This window comes from Terrapene carolina, unplaced genomic scaffold (assembly GCF_002925995.2).
Source record: "Terrapene carolina triunguis isolate 2854851 unplaced genomic scaffold, T_m_triunguis-2.0 Scaffold21, whole genome shotgun sequence".
NCBI classification, from domain to species: Eukaryota; Metazoa; Chordata; order Testudines; family Emydidae; genus Terrapene; species Terrapene triunguis.
Window position 1 is genome coordinate 40317144 of NW_020664372.1, and position 15466 is coordinate 40332609.

The following is a 15466-nucleotide window of genomic DNA, read 5'->3' on the forward strand; positions in this document are numbered from 1 at the left end:
CTGTCAACTGCAGCATGGAATCAACAGATACAATCTCAAGGCCCCATGTAAAATAATTTGTCAGCCTAACCCTTCCCAGATCTGGAACAATAAGGTGTATACATTGTAGGATTATACACAGACACTGAAAGATTTACAGATATAGGTCTTGAGAATTCTCCACACTGAAATTGTCAAATGTGTGTCAAATTTAGGATATTCAATACTTTTTCCAGTGCCCATTTAAAAATGCCTATGTGTGGAAAGCATACATAATGCACTGAAACTTCACACCAGGGCAACTTAAGATCACAAAAATAAAAGCCACACCATTTTATAATGAAAATACAGCACACCCTAAATATAGAGTTCAGACTAGCATCACTACTGGTTACTACATCTCTGTTCTTAAATAGCTGTTTTCAGGTATCTGAGAAGTAAGTTACTTTAATACATGTATGTGTAAAAGAGTGCATTTCAGAGAAGGTAATTAGGAAACCATCTGATCAACTTACCTGCCTTCACTGAAGAGATAAACACTAGGATTATACTACAGGTAAACACAGCTGCAGCCATTACGTTTTACTACGACCAAAAAAAAAAAAAAAAAAATCAGTATCGTCTTTCTCAAAGCAGTTCAACTCAGAGCAGGACAAAAATTACAAGCATCCACACTGTAATTTGTATTTTTATAGATCTTTTTGTACACAAGGATCTCATAAGAACATAACAACGGCCATACTGGGTCAGACCAATGGTCCATATAGCCCAGTATCCTGTCTTCCGACAGTGGACAGTGCCAGGTGCTTCAGAGGTAATGAACAAAACAGGGCAATTATCGAGTGATCTATCCCCTGTCATCCAGTCCCAGCATCTGGAAGTCAGAAGCTTAGGGATACCCAGAGCATGGGGTTGTGTCCCTGACAATCTTGGCTAATAGCCATTGATGAAGCTATCCTCCATGAACTTAACTAGTTATTTTTTTAACCTACTTTTGACCTTCACAACATATCCTGGCAACGCATGTCACGCTGTCTGGAGCAGCTCACAAGGGCCTACCGCAGGGCAGACTGTTAAAAACAGGGCAGACTGGTGGTGTGTTCTATAATTCGATTTCACCAACTCAGTAACAAATGTGAACTCCTGGTGTAACAGTATTACCATGGAGTCACAGACAGTCCCCTTATACTTTCCAGTTTATCTTGCCACCCAGGCAAGCTGGACTCAGTGATAAATGGTCACACAAAAAAAAAAAAAAAATCACACAATATTCAGGTTGCGTCCATTCCCAAGAGACCAGTCACTTACCCCAGATCAATTGGAACCAAGGAGCTTACACCATAGACCAGGGGTCGGCAACGTTCGGCACGCGGCTCGCCAGGGTAAGCACCCTGGCGGACCGGGCCAGTTTATTTACCTGCTGACGCGGCAGGTTCGGCCGATCGTGGCCCCCACTGGCCGCGGTTCGCCGTCCCGGGTCAATGGGGGCGGCGGGAAGCCGCGGCCAGCACATCGCTCTCTCACGCCGCTTCTCGCCGCCCCCATTGGCCCGGGATGGCGAACCGCGGCCAGTGGGGGCCGCGATCGGCCGAACCTGCCGCGTCAGCAGGTAAATAAACTGGCCCGGTCCGCCAGGGTGCTTACCCTGGCGAGCCGCGTGCTGAACGTTGCCGACCCCTGCCATAGACAATGCCTGTAACCAATCCTGTAATAAACTATCTAAAGGTTTATTAAACTAGGAAAAAGAAATAAGAGTTATTTACAGGTTAAAGCAAGCAAATATACACATACACAAATGAGTTATCATCTAAATCACTAGAGTGACAGAGCTGTAGAGATCTGTCAATTCAAAGTGTCTGGGGATATCTGCCTCAGTCTCTGGCCCTCCCAGAGTTCAAACAGCAAAGAGAGAGATAGACAAATTTCCTGTGATTTTATTTCCTTCATTCAGTTTTCAAGTCCATAGGATGAGCTTCCTTGCATGTAGCTTTTCCCAGGTAGGATAGGGCCATTAACCAATCCTTTGTATTGTGATGTTCCTTGATGGCTCATCTTTATTTTGATAGTCCTTCTGGATGGCTGGGGGGGGACGATTCCCATACCTGGGTTGAGAACAAACATTTTCAAAGTTATAAAGCAAAACTTACGTATTTTTTGTAGCATAGAATACAGACATTAAAAGTGAGATTCATGCATGCAGCAACTTACAAGCATTTCACAGTCTAAACACTAAATGCATTCTTATAAGACTAATTTTGAGCAAAACTAACCCACAGGTGAACTGGTCCAGTCTCCAGCTATGAGTCTGTTAGTTCTTAGCTAATGCTTGCAGTCTTGGCAAGAGCTAGCACCTGGTTTGCCAGCATCACAACGAGTTCCACAGGTTGTCTGTGCCTTGTGTGAAGAAATACTTCCTTTTGTTTGTTTTAAACCTGCTGCCTATTAATTTCATTGTGGGACCCCTAGTTCTTGTGTTACATGAAGAGGTAAATAACACTTCACTTTCTCCACCCCATTCACGATTTTATAGATTTCTATCATTTCCCCCCTTAGTTGTCTCATTTCTAAGATAAACAGAAACAGTCTTTTTAATCTCTCCTCAAAAGGAAGCTGTTCCATACCACTAATCATTTTTATTGTTCTTCTCTGTACCTTTTCCAAGATGGGGCGACTAGAACTACATGCAGCATTCAAGGTGTGGGCATACCATGGATTCGTATAGTGGCATTATATTTTCTGTCTTAACTATTCCTTTCCTAATGGTTCCTAATAATGTTCATTTTTTTACTACCGCTGCACATTGAGCATTTATTTTCAGAGAACTATTCATGTTGATTCCAAGATCACTTTCTTTAGTAGTAACAGCCAATTTAGATCCCATCGTTTTAGTTTAGTATAGTTTGGATTATGTTTTCCAACATGCATTACTTTGCACTTATCAACACTGAATTTCATTTGCCATTTTGTTGCCCAATCACCCAGTTTATGAGATACCTTTGTAACGCTTCACAGTCTGCTTTGGATTTAACTAACTTGAGTAATTTTGTATTATCTGCAAACTTTGCCACTTCACTATTTACCCCCCCTTTCTAGATCATCTATGAATATGTTGAATAACACAGGTCCCAGCACAGATCCTTACGGATAACCACTTTCCATTGTGAAAACTGACCATTTATTCCCACCCTTTTAACCAGTTACTGATCCATGAGAGAACCTTCTCTCTTATCCCATGAGTGCTTACTTTGCTTAAGAGCCTTTGGTGTGGGACCTTGTCAAAAGCTTTCAGAAAGTCCAAGTACACTATAACACATCTGGATCACACTTGTCCACATGCTTGTTGACACCCTCAAAGAGTTCTAACAGATTGGTGAGGCAGGATTTCTCTTTACAAAAGTCATGTTGACGCTTCCCCAATATATCGTGTTCATCTATGTGGCTGATTATTCTATTTTTTTTACTACAGTTTCAACCAATTTGCCTGGTCCTCAAGTTAGACCTATGGTACATCTACACTGCAACATAGGCCCATGCTAGCGCTTCTATTGCTTTGCAGTGTATACACAGCCCCACTTGCTCATGTCCAGTAGGTAGTCTGCCAGAAATAACCCACAATTCCGTGGGACAACTTCCTTAGGGTATGTCTACACTACGAGAGTAGTTCGATTTTACTTAAATCGAATATGTGGAATAGATATTACAAAATCGAACGTGGGTGTCCACACTAAGGACAGTAATTCGACTTTGTGAGACCACACTAACGGGGAAAGCATCGACATTGGAAGCGGTGCACTGTGGGCAGCTATCCCACAGTTCCCGCAGTCCCCGCTGCCCATTGGAATTCTGGGTCGAGCCGCCAATGCCTTCTGGGTAAAAAAATGTGTCGAGGGTGCTTTTGGGTAACTGTCGTCATCCTTCCGTCACTACCGCCCTCCCTCCCTCCCTGAAAGCGCCGGCGGGAAATCAGTTCGCGCACTTTTCTGGTCAGTGACAGTGCAGACGCCACAGCACTGCGAGCATGGAGCCCGCTGCGACCATCGCTGCAGTTATGGCCGTTGTCAACACCTCACAGCTTATCATCCACCTTTCCCAGAGGCAGATGCAGAGAAATCAGGCGAGGAGGCTACAGCAGCGCGGTGAGGACCTGAAGTCTGAGAGTGGCACAGACCTGTCACAAAGCACTGGACCCCGCGCCGAGGACATCACAGTGGCAATGGGTCATGTTGATGCTGTGGAACGGCGATTCTGGGCCCGGGAAACAAGCACGGACTGGTGGGACCGCATAGTGCTGCAGGTCTGGGATGAATCCCAGTGGCTGCGAAACTTTCGCATGCGGAAGGGGACTTTCATGGAACTTTGTGAGTTGCTGTCCCTTGCCCTGAAGCGCAATGACACCCGGATGCAAGCAGCCCTGACTGTCCAGAAGCGAGTAGCCATAGCCCTCTGGAAGCTTGCAACGCCAGACAGCTACCGGTCAGTCGCGAACCACTTTGGCGTGGGCAAATCTACCGTGGGGGTTGTTGTCATGCAAGTAGCCAACGCAATCGTTGAGGTACTGCTCTCAAAGGTAGTGACCCTGGGAAACGCGCAGGTCATCATAGATGGCTTCGCCGCGATGGGATTCCCAAACTGCGGTGGGGCTATAGATGGAACTCACATCCCTATCCTGGGACCGGGCCACCAGGCCAGCCAGTACATAAACAGAAAGGGCTACTTTTCAATGGTGCTGCAAGCACTGGTGGACCATAGGGGACGTTTTACAAACATCAACGTCGGATGGCCGGGAAAGGTTCATGACGCTCGCGTGTTCAGGAACTCAGGTCTGTTTAGACGGCTGCAGGAAGGTATTTACTTCCCGGACCACAAAATAACTCTTGGGGATGTGGAGATGCCTATAGTCATCCTCGGGGACCCAGCCTACCCGCTAATGCCCTGGCTCATGAAGCCCTATACTGGCGCCCTGGACACTGAAAAAGAACTCTTCAACTACCGGCTGAGCAAGTGCAGAATGGTGGTGGAGTGTGCTTTTGGCCGTCTCAAGGGGAGATGGAGAAGCTTACTGACTCGCTGTGATCTCAGCGAAACCAATATCCCCATTGTTATTGCAGCTTGCTGTGTGCTCCACAATCTCTGTGAGAGCAAGGGGGAGACCTTTATGGCGAGGTGGGAGGTTGAGGCAAATAGCCTGGCTGCTGATTACGCCCAGCCAGACAGCCGGGCGATTAGAAGAGCCCAGCGGGACGCGCTGTGCATCTGGGAGGCTTTGAAAGCTAGGTTCCTGAGTGAGCAGGGTAACCTGTGACTTTTAAATTTGGTTACAGAGAAGCTGAACCTGCCCCCGTTTCTTTACCCACTAAATGTTCAGTATCCTCTCCAGTTACATACCCCGTTCCCCCCCTTCCAACCCACATTTAAAAATAAAAATCACTTGAATTTTGTTAATGAACACCGTTTTCTTTATTACTGTTTTCGCGGGAAAGTGTTGAACCTGGGACGCAGACTGTGGTGGGGAGCGGGTGTAGTGTAGTGATGCAAATGACGCTTCTAAACTCCAGGAATGACAGGCTCCGCAGTGGTGGACTGGTTGTTTCAACTGAGTCTGCCACCCCTCCTGTTCGGGACTCTGTGTGTGTGGGGGCTATGTGACTTTGTGGCAGGGGGAAGACGGTTACAAATCCCGTGCTGTGTGGCTCTGTGATCCAGGATAAGGACTGCTGCATAAGATCTCTAACTGCCCTCCCCCTCCACAAAGTCACAGAGCCCCCCCCGCCCCCACAGAACATGAAAACCACCTCCCAGACTGACCAGGGTAACTAGTGACTGCAATGTGTGTGTGCCCTGCTGCTGAACCTGCCCCCGCCTCTGTACCCTGGTAAAGGTGACTGTCCTGTCCAATTACCAACCCCCTTTCCCCCCTTCAGACAGACTCTCCTCTAAAAGAACATGATGGAAACAGTAATTAACAGAAACGTATTTTTTATTAGCAACTACACATGAAACTGGGGGGTGAAACTTGGACGGGGGCTTGGGTAAGGCGGGAAGAAAAGGACTTGTCAAATTTTGGGGAATGAGAGCCTTCTAGTACTAAAGCAGTCTGCAGGGGTGGAGTGAGAGTTTTCACTGACTCTGCCGCCCCTCCTTCTTTGGACTTTGGGTGAGGGGGGTATGGGACTTGGTGGCGGGGGAGGGCAGTTAGAGAGAGACTGCAGCGGGGCTCTGTCCTCCTGCCTCCGGTCCTGCAGAACATCCACAAGGTGCCGGAGCATGTCCATTTGCTCCCCCATTAGTCCAAGCAGCATTTGAGTCGCCTGCTGGTCTTCCTGCCGCCACCTCTCCTCCCGTTCCATGTGTGATCGGTGCATTTGGGACAAGTTATCCCTCCACTGGGTCTGCTGGGCTGCCTGGGCTCGGGAGCAGCCCATAAGTTCTGAGAACATGTCCTCCCGTGTCCTCTTCTTCCTACGCCTAATCTGCGCTAGCCTCTGGGAGTGTGATGCCAGGCTAGGTCGGGAGACAGTCGCAGCTGTGGGAATGGGAAAAAGGGAGTGAATTCCTCAGAAAGATAAATTTAGTTGTGAACAAAGAACATAGTCTTTCTCTGTGAACAAGACCATGCACAGCACCTATCACTGCGCACTCAGGACAAGGTCGAATTTTCGGCCTTCGCATTCAGTGCTTGGGGTCTTGCAGTGCAGATCAGAGAAGCGGGGCAGGACACCAGAATTTGTGTAGCAGGCCGACATGGTAAGCCGTAGACTTGTGGCTGCTTAAAACTTTAATAGTAGCACTGGCCTCCTTTCACATTGAAAGCAATCCGGCAAGCATGAACTCTGCCCCTGTCCCACTCCCTCGCGGCTGTCCCAGGGAAAGATCCCTGTATGCTGCCCCTCTCCCGCCTCCACCGCGTGGCTGTAAACCGCCGGTTACAGTTCTGTAAAGGAACAGGCAAGCAGTCCCAATACTAACATTCCCCTACCTAATTCAAAGCAGGTCACCATGAGCGACATCACTCTGATGAGGATTTCAGAGACGGAAAAAGAAAGGATGCTTCGGGAAAGCCTGCAAAGACCAGGGCCGTATGCCGCCATGCTCTGCAGGGCAATGATCCCAGAGTACTTGCTTGTCTCCTGGCGCGGAAATGTTTCCTACTACGGAGGACCCAATAAGGCCGCTCTCCCCAGGAACCTGATGCAAAGGCTTTCCAATTACCTCCAGGAGAGCTTCGTGGAGATGTCCATGGAGGATTTCAGCTCTATCCCCGGACATATAGACCGGATTTTACTGTAGCTGCACTGGCAGGGACTAAACAGTAGAGCGGCTTGGGCAGAACAATCATGCTAAACCGGACATTGTTAGATTTTTTTCAGTAGTTGCACTGCCAGGGACTGAAACGTTAAGCGCCTAGGGCAAAGTAATCATGCAAAACCCATTGTTAATATTGTTAATATTCCTGTTCTCTTAAAAATAAATGTTTAGATGTTTTAAACACTTACTGAGTGATCCTTCCCCTGATTCTGTGTCCGGGTTAACGGCTGGGGACGGTTGGTAGGGGATCTCTGTAAGGGTGATGAAGAGATCCTGGCTGTCGGGGAAATCAGCGTTGTAAGCGCTGTCGACTGCCTCGTCGTCCTCATCTCCTTCCTCATCTTCCCCGTCCGCTAACATCTCCGAGGAACCGGCCGTCGACAATATCCCATCCTCAGAGTCCACGGTCAGTGGGGTAGTGGTGACGGCCGCACCTAGGATGGAATGCAGTGCCTCGTAGAAACGGGATGTCTGGGGCTGGGATCCGGAGCGTCCGTTTGCCTCTTTGGTCTTCTGGTAGCCTTGTCTCAGCTCCTTGATTTTCACGCGGCACTGCGTTGCATCCCGGCTGTATCCTCTCTCTGCCATGGCTTTAGAGATCTTCTCGTAGATCTTTGCATTCCGTCTTTTCGATCGCAGCTCGGAAAGCACGGACTCATCGCCCCACACAGCAACCAGATCCAAGACTTCCCGATCAGTCCATGCTGGGGCCCTCTTTCTATTCTGAGATTGCATGGCCATCTCTGCTGAAGAGCTCTGCATCGTTGCCAGTGCTGCTGAGCTCGCCACGATGTCCAAACAGGAACTGAGATTGAAACTGCCCAGACAGGAAAAGGAATTCAAATTTTCCCGGGGCTTTTCCTGTGTGGCTGGTCAGAGCATTCGAGCTCGGACTGCTGTCCAGAGCGTCAACAGAGTGGTGCACTGTGGGATAGCTCCCAGAGCTATTAGCGTCGATTTCCATCCACACCTAGCCTAATTCGACATGGCCATGTCGAATTTAGCGCTACTCTCCTCGTTGGGGAGGAGTACAGAAGTCGAATTTAAGAGAGCTCTATGTCGAACTAAATAGCTTCGTGGTGTGGACGGGTGCAGAGTTAATTCGATGTCACGGCGCTAAATTCGACATAAACTCCTAGTGTAGACCAGGCCTAAGTTATCTCTATCCCAACAAGCTCCAATCTACTCTATTGAAACCGGAAACTACTCCCTTGTTAGGGGGCTTATTTTTTTACCCTCTTACTTCCCTGGTCCTTCTTGCATGAACAGAGAGCAACAATACCCGAAGTCCAAAGGTGCAAACAATTTGATGTTTATTGGGGTGAACTTTCAGCAAGCATGATTCCAGTTTCCTTCCTTAGTGTCCCCCTTCCCAGCTTTGACACCTCAGAGCCTTGCCTATGTCCCTGTTCCCATTCCCCCCCTTAGCAAAACATGATCCCAATTCCCCCACCCCCTGTTCCCATTCCCCCCTTACTTCCTGATTAACTGCAGACTATATAGTAAAACTAAAGTTCTGCTTAGCTATACCTTAACCAATCATTTTACTAAAATTTAACTAACCAATCCTAACATACTGTAACATGGTTATTTAACCAATTATATTCCCACCACCTTAATTAGTTTACACCCAACAAAATTAATTATACAGCAGACAAAAACAATTACAAAACCAGAAACCATGCAAATAAACATACAAAACAATACAAAAGTAAAAATTTCACAACTACATCTGTACAAACATAAGGGTTTTCCAGCTGTGTCTATTAATAAGTAAGTTTTTACCAAACAGAAAACTATCAAACTAAAATTTTCTTTTACATGTTCTAGGCTCTTTCCTTTCTCTGAAGGTAATAAAAATATCAGAACAAAATTGTATTTTTAACAGCCCCAAACATCTTATTTTCATGTAACTAGTTTGAAATGTAAAAATGTGACCGTTTACTTCTCAGCTTATGGCTGCCTCTGCTGCTTAGCTAAAGGCCTTGCTTAGCCTAAAAACAAAGCCTCAAACTGTCCCTTACACATACAAAAAGTACTTTTAATTCTTTCTTTTATACCTCTATAACTAGCTAAGTAATAAAAATACATCTAAATTCTTAAAGTATAGGCCTTTACAAACAGGCCTAAATATCTATATCCTAACACAGCAGACAGAAACAATTACAGAACCAGACAGAGACCATGCAAATAAACATACAAAACAATACAGAAGCGAGGATTTCACATTCCAGCTATTGATAAGTGAGTTCTTGCCAGACAGGATGCCATTAAACTAAGTTTCCTTTTACATCTTCTAGGCTCTTCCCTTTCTCTGGAGGTGATAGGAATACAATCCTGTCCTGATATTCCTAACAGCCCAATAGCACCTTATTTCAGTGTGACTAGTTTGGAATGTAAGGATGTGACCATACATTTCCCAGTTTATGGCTGCCTCTGCTGCTTAGCCAAAGGCCTTAGCCTAAGAAATCCAGGCCTCAGACTGTCCCTTACACATACAGAGAGTGATTTTGATTCTTTCTTTTATATCTCTATAACTAGCTAAGTGATAATACACCTAAATTATTAAAGTATAGGCCTTAACAGACAGGCTTGAATATCTATATCCTAACACTCCACCCCTTTTTTTTCTTCTTTTTCTTTTGGGATTTTCCTGCCCAGGTATTCCTGGAAAAGCATAGGACATATGATGACATTTTTTGATAGGGCCAGGCATTAAGGCGAAAGGTGTTGATATTTTATTTGTTTCACTGCCCCTTGTGTAGTACAGTGCCCTGCACCTTTTCTCGAACAGGCATACCACATTTATTTTAATTAGTGTTTTAGACTTTCCACTATAGTGGGCCCAAGAAGGTTGGGTTCGGGTTGTTTTGCACACTGCGGGGTGAAGAGGGCTTACTACATTACTTATAGGTTATTTTTATATGCAACATAACACAGGTACAGTTAACAATTAGTATTTTATTTCCAAATCTAGTCCATTTCAGTTAGTAGTAGTCCATGCAGTCAGCAGGTCACAAAATCAGTTCTCCAAGTGTCAGTTTTTTCTCTGAACTGTGCCAGAAGAAAGCTGGGTGGAAGAAAGCTATAGATTTCGACATGTTTGTTGGAGCAATAACAAAGTAAGCCAAGTGTGACCTAATGCAGCCTCAGGTTAATTCCCTAATCTTGAAAAAAGAACAGGAGTACTTGTGGCACCTTAGAGACTAACAAATTTATTAGAGCATAAGCTTTCGTGGGCTACAGCCCACTTCTTCGGATGCATATAGAATGGAACATATATTGAGGAGATATATATACACACATACAGAGAGCATGAACAGGTGGGAGTTGTCTTACCAACTCTGAGAGGCCAATTAAGTAAGTGAAAAAAAACTTTTGGAGTGATAATCAGGATAGCCCAGTACAGACAGTTTGATAAGAAGTGTGAGAATACTCACAAGGGGAGACAGATTCAATGTTTGTAATGGCTCAGCCATTCCCAGTCCTTATTCAATCCTAAATTGATTGTATCTAGTTTGCATATCAATTCCAGCTCAGCAGTCTCTCGTTGGAGTCTGTTTTTGAAGTTTTTCTGTTGTAAGATAGCCACCCGCAGGTCTGTCATTGAATGACCAGACAGGTTAAAGTGTTCTCCCACTGGTTTTTGAGTATTACGATTCCTGATGTCAGATTTGTGACCATTAATTCTTTTGCGTAGAGACTGTCCCTAATCTTGGCTGCTGATAGCTGCAAACTTTTCCTGAAGCAGCAACTCCAGATAGTCAGTCATACTGCAGGGGAGGGCGTAGTCCTCGGGGGCCTGGAAAATACCCCCTCCTGCACCCCACACCTCAACTCCCTGCCCTGAGCCCCCTGCCGCACTCTGCCCGCACCCCTCCTGCACCCCAACCCCTTGCCCTGAGCCCCTTCCCGCACCCCAACCCCCTTTCAATGTTGATGTAAAGAAAATAAAAATATATTTCTGTCAAGGAATTGTTCACTACCTTTTGTCTGTTTTCTAGTTTTTTATATTGGAAATGCATGAGTGAAGAACAGTTAATATATGTTCAAATGTAAGCACATTGCACCAGCATTTCAAAAAAAACATTCAATGAATGTGTAAAATTTTTATTTGAGTGAGAAACCAGGGATACCAGAATGAGAAACCAGCGGTATTAGCATTCAAAATGTATAAATCCTAATATTGCGTTTATCAACCTTAGTTTTAAGCAGAGAAATGAAGGGTTAATTTTTATATAGCCCTTTTACTACAAAACAATTTTTGTTGGCCAGGGCCCAAGTAGCACAAACTTATCATCGCTCTGCATCGTATTGCCCAATCACTCCTGGATTAGACTTTATTTACCACTCTTACATGTAAAGAGCACTAAAAATTCCTTCTTTTGTGAATGTAGGACTATAATAGGTTGCCAAAAAAATATATGAGGTGTGGTTCTATGCAAACTGTCAAAAGTGTACTCTCTTACATAAGTCTGATCCTGTGTTTGTTCAGTCTTGTTTATCGACTGCAATCACATACATTAGTTTTTAATGCTTTTTATACCTGCAGAGCATGCTGGATTCTGCCTCTGTCCCTCAGAAGTGTTTTTTTGGCTTCCACTGTCGCATGCAGCGGTGTTGTAGCCCCAGGATACCAGAGAGACAAGGTGGGGGTGGGGAGGTAATATCTTTTATTGGACCAACTTCTGTTGGGGAGAGAGACAATCCCAACCAGACCTGAAGAAGAGCTGGTGTAGTAAGCTCAAAAGCTTGTCTCTCTCACCAACAGAAGTTGGTCCAATAAAAGATACTTCCTCACCAGGGCCGGTGGAAGGATGTTTCGCGCCCCAGGCGAAACTTCCACCTTGCGCCCCCCCCCCGTCCCTGAGCCCCCGCCCTGAGGCGCCCCCCCCCACGGCAGCTCCCCCCTCCGCCGAGGCACCCCCCGCCCCAGCTCACCCCTGCCCCGCCTCCTCCCCCAAATCTGAAATACAGTGCCCTAAGACACGACGTGGGGATGGCACGTTACTGAATAAAAGAATCACCAACATGTGTCTTAAAGTAGTCATCACCTGTCAGAGCTTGGGGATTCAGCCCCGTGGGAAGTGCCTGCCGGGGTTCAGGGCTTCAGTCCCCCGGGAGGCGCCTGATGGGGTTTGGGGCTTCAGCCCCACTCCTGCTGAAGCCCCGAGTCCTGGCACGTGCGCCCAGCGGGGCTGAAGCCCCGTGACCCTCCTCGCCACTGGGCAGAAGCCCCTACCTCATGACCAGGCAGAGGTCCTGAGCTTCCCCACCCTCAGTCTAGTAGGTGGAAAATGGAGGGGGGGGTCATTGGGGAGTTCTGCAAGCCACACTTCAGTGGTAAAAGAAACGCATGTGGCTTAGGAGGCTCTTCCAGTCACTTACATCTGTGCAAACCCACTACAGACAATGGGCAGTACAGACACCAGCTAACAGCAGCAATTGGTCATCAGAATCTTATTGTTGGAGTTTGTGCAAGAGGGAGGGTGCAGGGCTAAAACACAGAGGTAGGAGGGTCAGAATCTTTTTAGCTGCAAATTAAACACCTCTAAGCTCGAATACAGAAATTATTGAAATACACATGTGGAAACCTGTGCCGTTGTGAATCACCTTGCAAAACAGAACAAGTTAGCTAGCTAGCTAACCCCTCCCCGCTTTCCCCCACCACAGCAGCTTCTCCTCACTCCAACCCTCGTGTGAGCAGGGAGCCACGGGGGTTTAGTTCCGTATTTCAGGGCAGAGGGGAGAAGATTGGCTGCAGCTGGGAAGAGAAACTGGTGTCCCCACTAAAAGGAGCAGGCAGGGTTCAGCTCGCTTCGCCCGTTTTCCCAGCTCTGGGAGGCAGAAGCTCTTACCTGCGGGTGGAGACGGGAGAGAGCTGGTTCCTCGCTTCAGCTTGGTTGGGAGCGAGCCAGCCCCTGGCAGCTGCCTCCCAGGAGACACCAGCCAGCCCGGGGATGCTGCTCTCTGGGGTGTGCGGCAGGCACTGCTGGGAGCGGAGACGGGGCGGCCGGGGCACGCCCCAGGCTGGCCGCGCTCGGGGATGGTGGGTGAAAGCCGAGCGCTCTGCGGGGAGATGGGAGCACATGCGGGGAGCCTGACCCTGCTCCCACCTGCCAACCCTTCCCCCGTCGCCTTTGGCGCGCCCCGAGGCGGCAGCGGGGTAACCCGGGCGCCACCACGGAGACTGGGGCCAGGCACCAAGTCCCGCTGCGCGGACGCCGGAGCCTGGTGGTGGGAGCGCGCTGCAAGTGGGGAGGGAGCGGCTGGGCGGTGCCCTTGCGCCCAACGCGCTATGCCGCAGCCTCATGCGGGAAGCGGGCGCGGTGGCTGCTGACTCCGCCCGAGAGCCCGGCTGCTCCTCCCTCCCACGCCTGAGCAGCAGCAGGTGCAGCCCCTTCCCCACCGTGCTACACCGCAGACACCGGCCGGTTTGCAGCCGCTTGGTGCAGAGGGGACACGCCCCGCTCTGCTGCTGTCCGAGGCGGGAAGCGTTGCTAAGGCACCGTAGGGAGAAATCGCTCGGATTTGAGATTTAAAACACTTTAAATCGCCGCGATTTGGGATTTCAGCCAGGGGGCCGCGTGGTTGCTAGGGCCGGTCGTTACAGCGGCCCTAACCTTGCGTCAGGCAGCAGCAGGAAAAACAAGCCCGGGCAGAGAATTTAGGGTTTGATTGAATACACAGTTGACATCTCCGCACACGTGTCTTTCCATGAACACGTGCAGGAAGGTATGTCACGCACTAGTACAAATACTTTTTCTCAGACAGAGCAAATAAGTATTTTGGCTCCAGGCTCATTGAAGTAATTTTCCTTTCACTGTACAGTACTGGCTTATAAGTAGCAGTTTCTCACAGCGCACCTCTGTCTCGCCCCTTAAAATGCCTTGGGATCACAGCCTTTACTGGAAGTTGCCTGTAAAGCCTGCTTGGCAGACCCTGGCTTCCAGGGGCGGCTCTAGGCACCAGCAAAGCAAGCACGCTTGGGGCAGCCCATTTGCAGGAGCAGCAGGGATCTATGAGACCTCATTCTACAGCCTGCTTTGAATGGAGAGCTGTATTGGGAAGGGTAGGGATACCATATTTTAATATTCAAAAAATAGGACACTCCATGGGGAGGGAGGGTAGCCCCACCCTGCCACCATCCACTCCCTCCAACTGCCCCCCACAGAAACCCCAACCCATCCAACCCCCCTGCTCCCTGTCCCCTGATCACCCCCTCCCAGGACCCCTGCCCCAACTGCCCCCCAGGACCCCACCCCCTATCTAAGCCCCACTGGTCCTTGTCCCCTAATTGCCCCCTCCTGAGACCCCACCCCCTATCTAAGCCTCCCTTCTCCTTGTCCCCAACTGCCCCCTCCTGAGACACCCCCCCCAAGTTCCCCCCAGGACCCCACCCCCTGACAAACCCCTGGGACTCCCATGCCTATCCAACTGCTGCCTGTCCCCTGAGTGCCCCCCCAAACCCATCTACCCCCCTTCTCCCTGCCCCTGACTGCCCCCCTAACCTCCGCCCCATCCAACCCCCCCTGCTCCCTGACTGCCCCCCCAGAACCCCCTACCCCTTCTCCAACCTCCCAGCCCCCTTACCGTGCCACTCAGACCAGCGTGTCTGGCTTCGCGCAGTGCCAGACACGCTGCTGCATACATGCTGCCGTGCTCCCCTGCGGACCCACAGCCTCCTCCCCCCAGCACCTGCCTTCCAGATTTGAACATCTCAAAATTCAGCAGTGCTCAAGCTCAGTTACTTCATTTCTCCCAAATCAAATATACTGATCCACTGTAACTTGCTGTAGAAAAAGTAGGATAAAATTGAGCAAGAAATGCTTCCCAGTGGTTATTAGGACTGGAATTGCTATTTTCAACAGCCATTGCCTTGTTTGTTTAAAAAGAAGACAGTGATATTGCATTGGCAAATTCCCCATAGAAAGAAAGAGTGGAACAAAAGAATAATAAAGGCACCTCAACTTTTCCTCATTTATGGAGGACAGTCTTATAATATGCATCCAGATATCCTCCAGTCACACAAGCTGAAAATTGTTCCACTTTACTGCAGTTCTGTAACCATATGGTAACCAATCCTGTCTGTGTTCTGTGCACATCCAAAATTCCTGCTGAATGGCCTGCCCGGGGAGCGAGTTACCAGTGACCCAGGGCTGCGACGGAAGGAGGGTGCAGG

General features: G+C 48.4%; 1 protein-coding gene across 5 annotated transcripts in view; it reads right to left on the reverse strand.

The window, feature by feature from the left end:
* LOC112109708 (interleukin-1 receptor-like 2) overlaps positions 1–13617 on the reverse strand; it is a 44089-nt gene extending 30472 nt beyond the window's left edge. For 2 of the 5 annotated variants that reach the window (XM_024204318.2, XM_024204302.2), the window contains exons 1-3: positions 13143–13617; positions 1771–2081; positions 495–564 (exon numbers count right to left, since the gene is read on the reverse strand). In XM_024204318.2, the coding sequence (XP_024060086.1) occupies positions 495–555 (61 nt within the window). In that variant the 5' untranslated portion in view covers positions 556–564; positions 1771–2081; positions 13143–13617. Of the gene's footprint in view, positions 1–494; positions 743–1770; positions 2082–13142 lie in introns of those variants that run through there. The other 3 variants (XM_024204327.3, XM_024204310.3, XM_029910573.1) reach the window with 2 other exon arrangements.
* Between the last annotated feature and the right edge of the window lie 1849 nt (positions 13618–15466).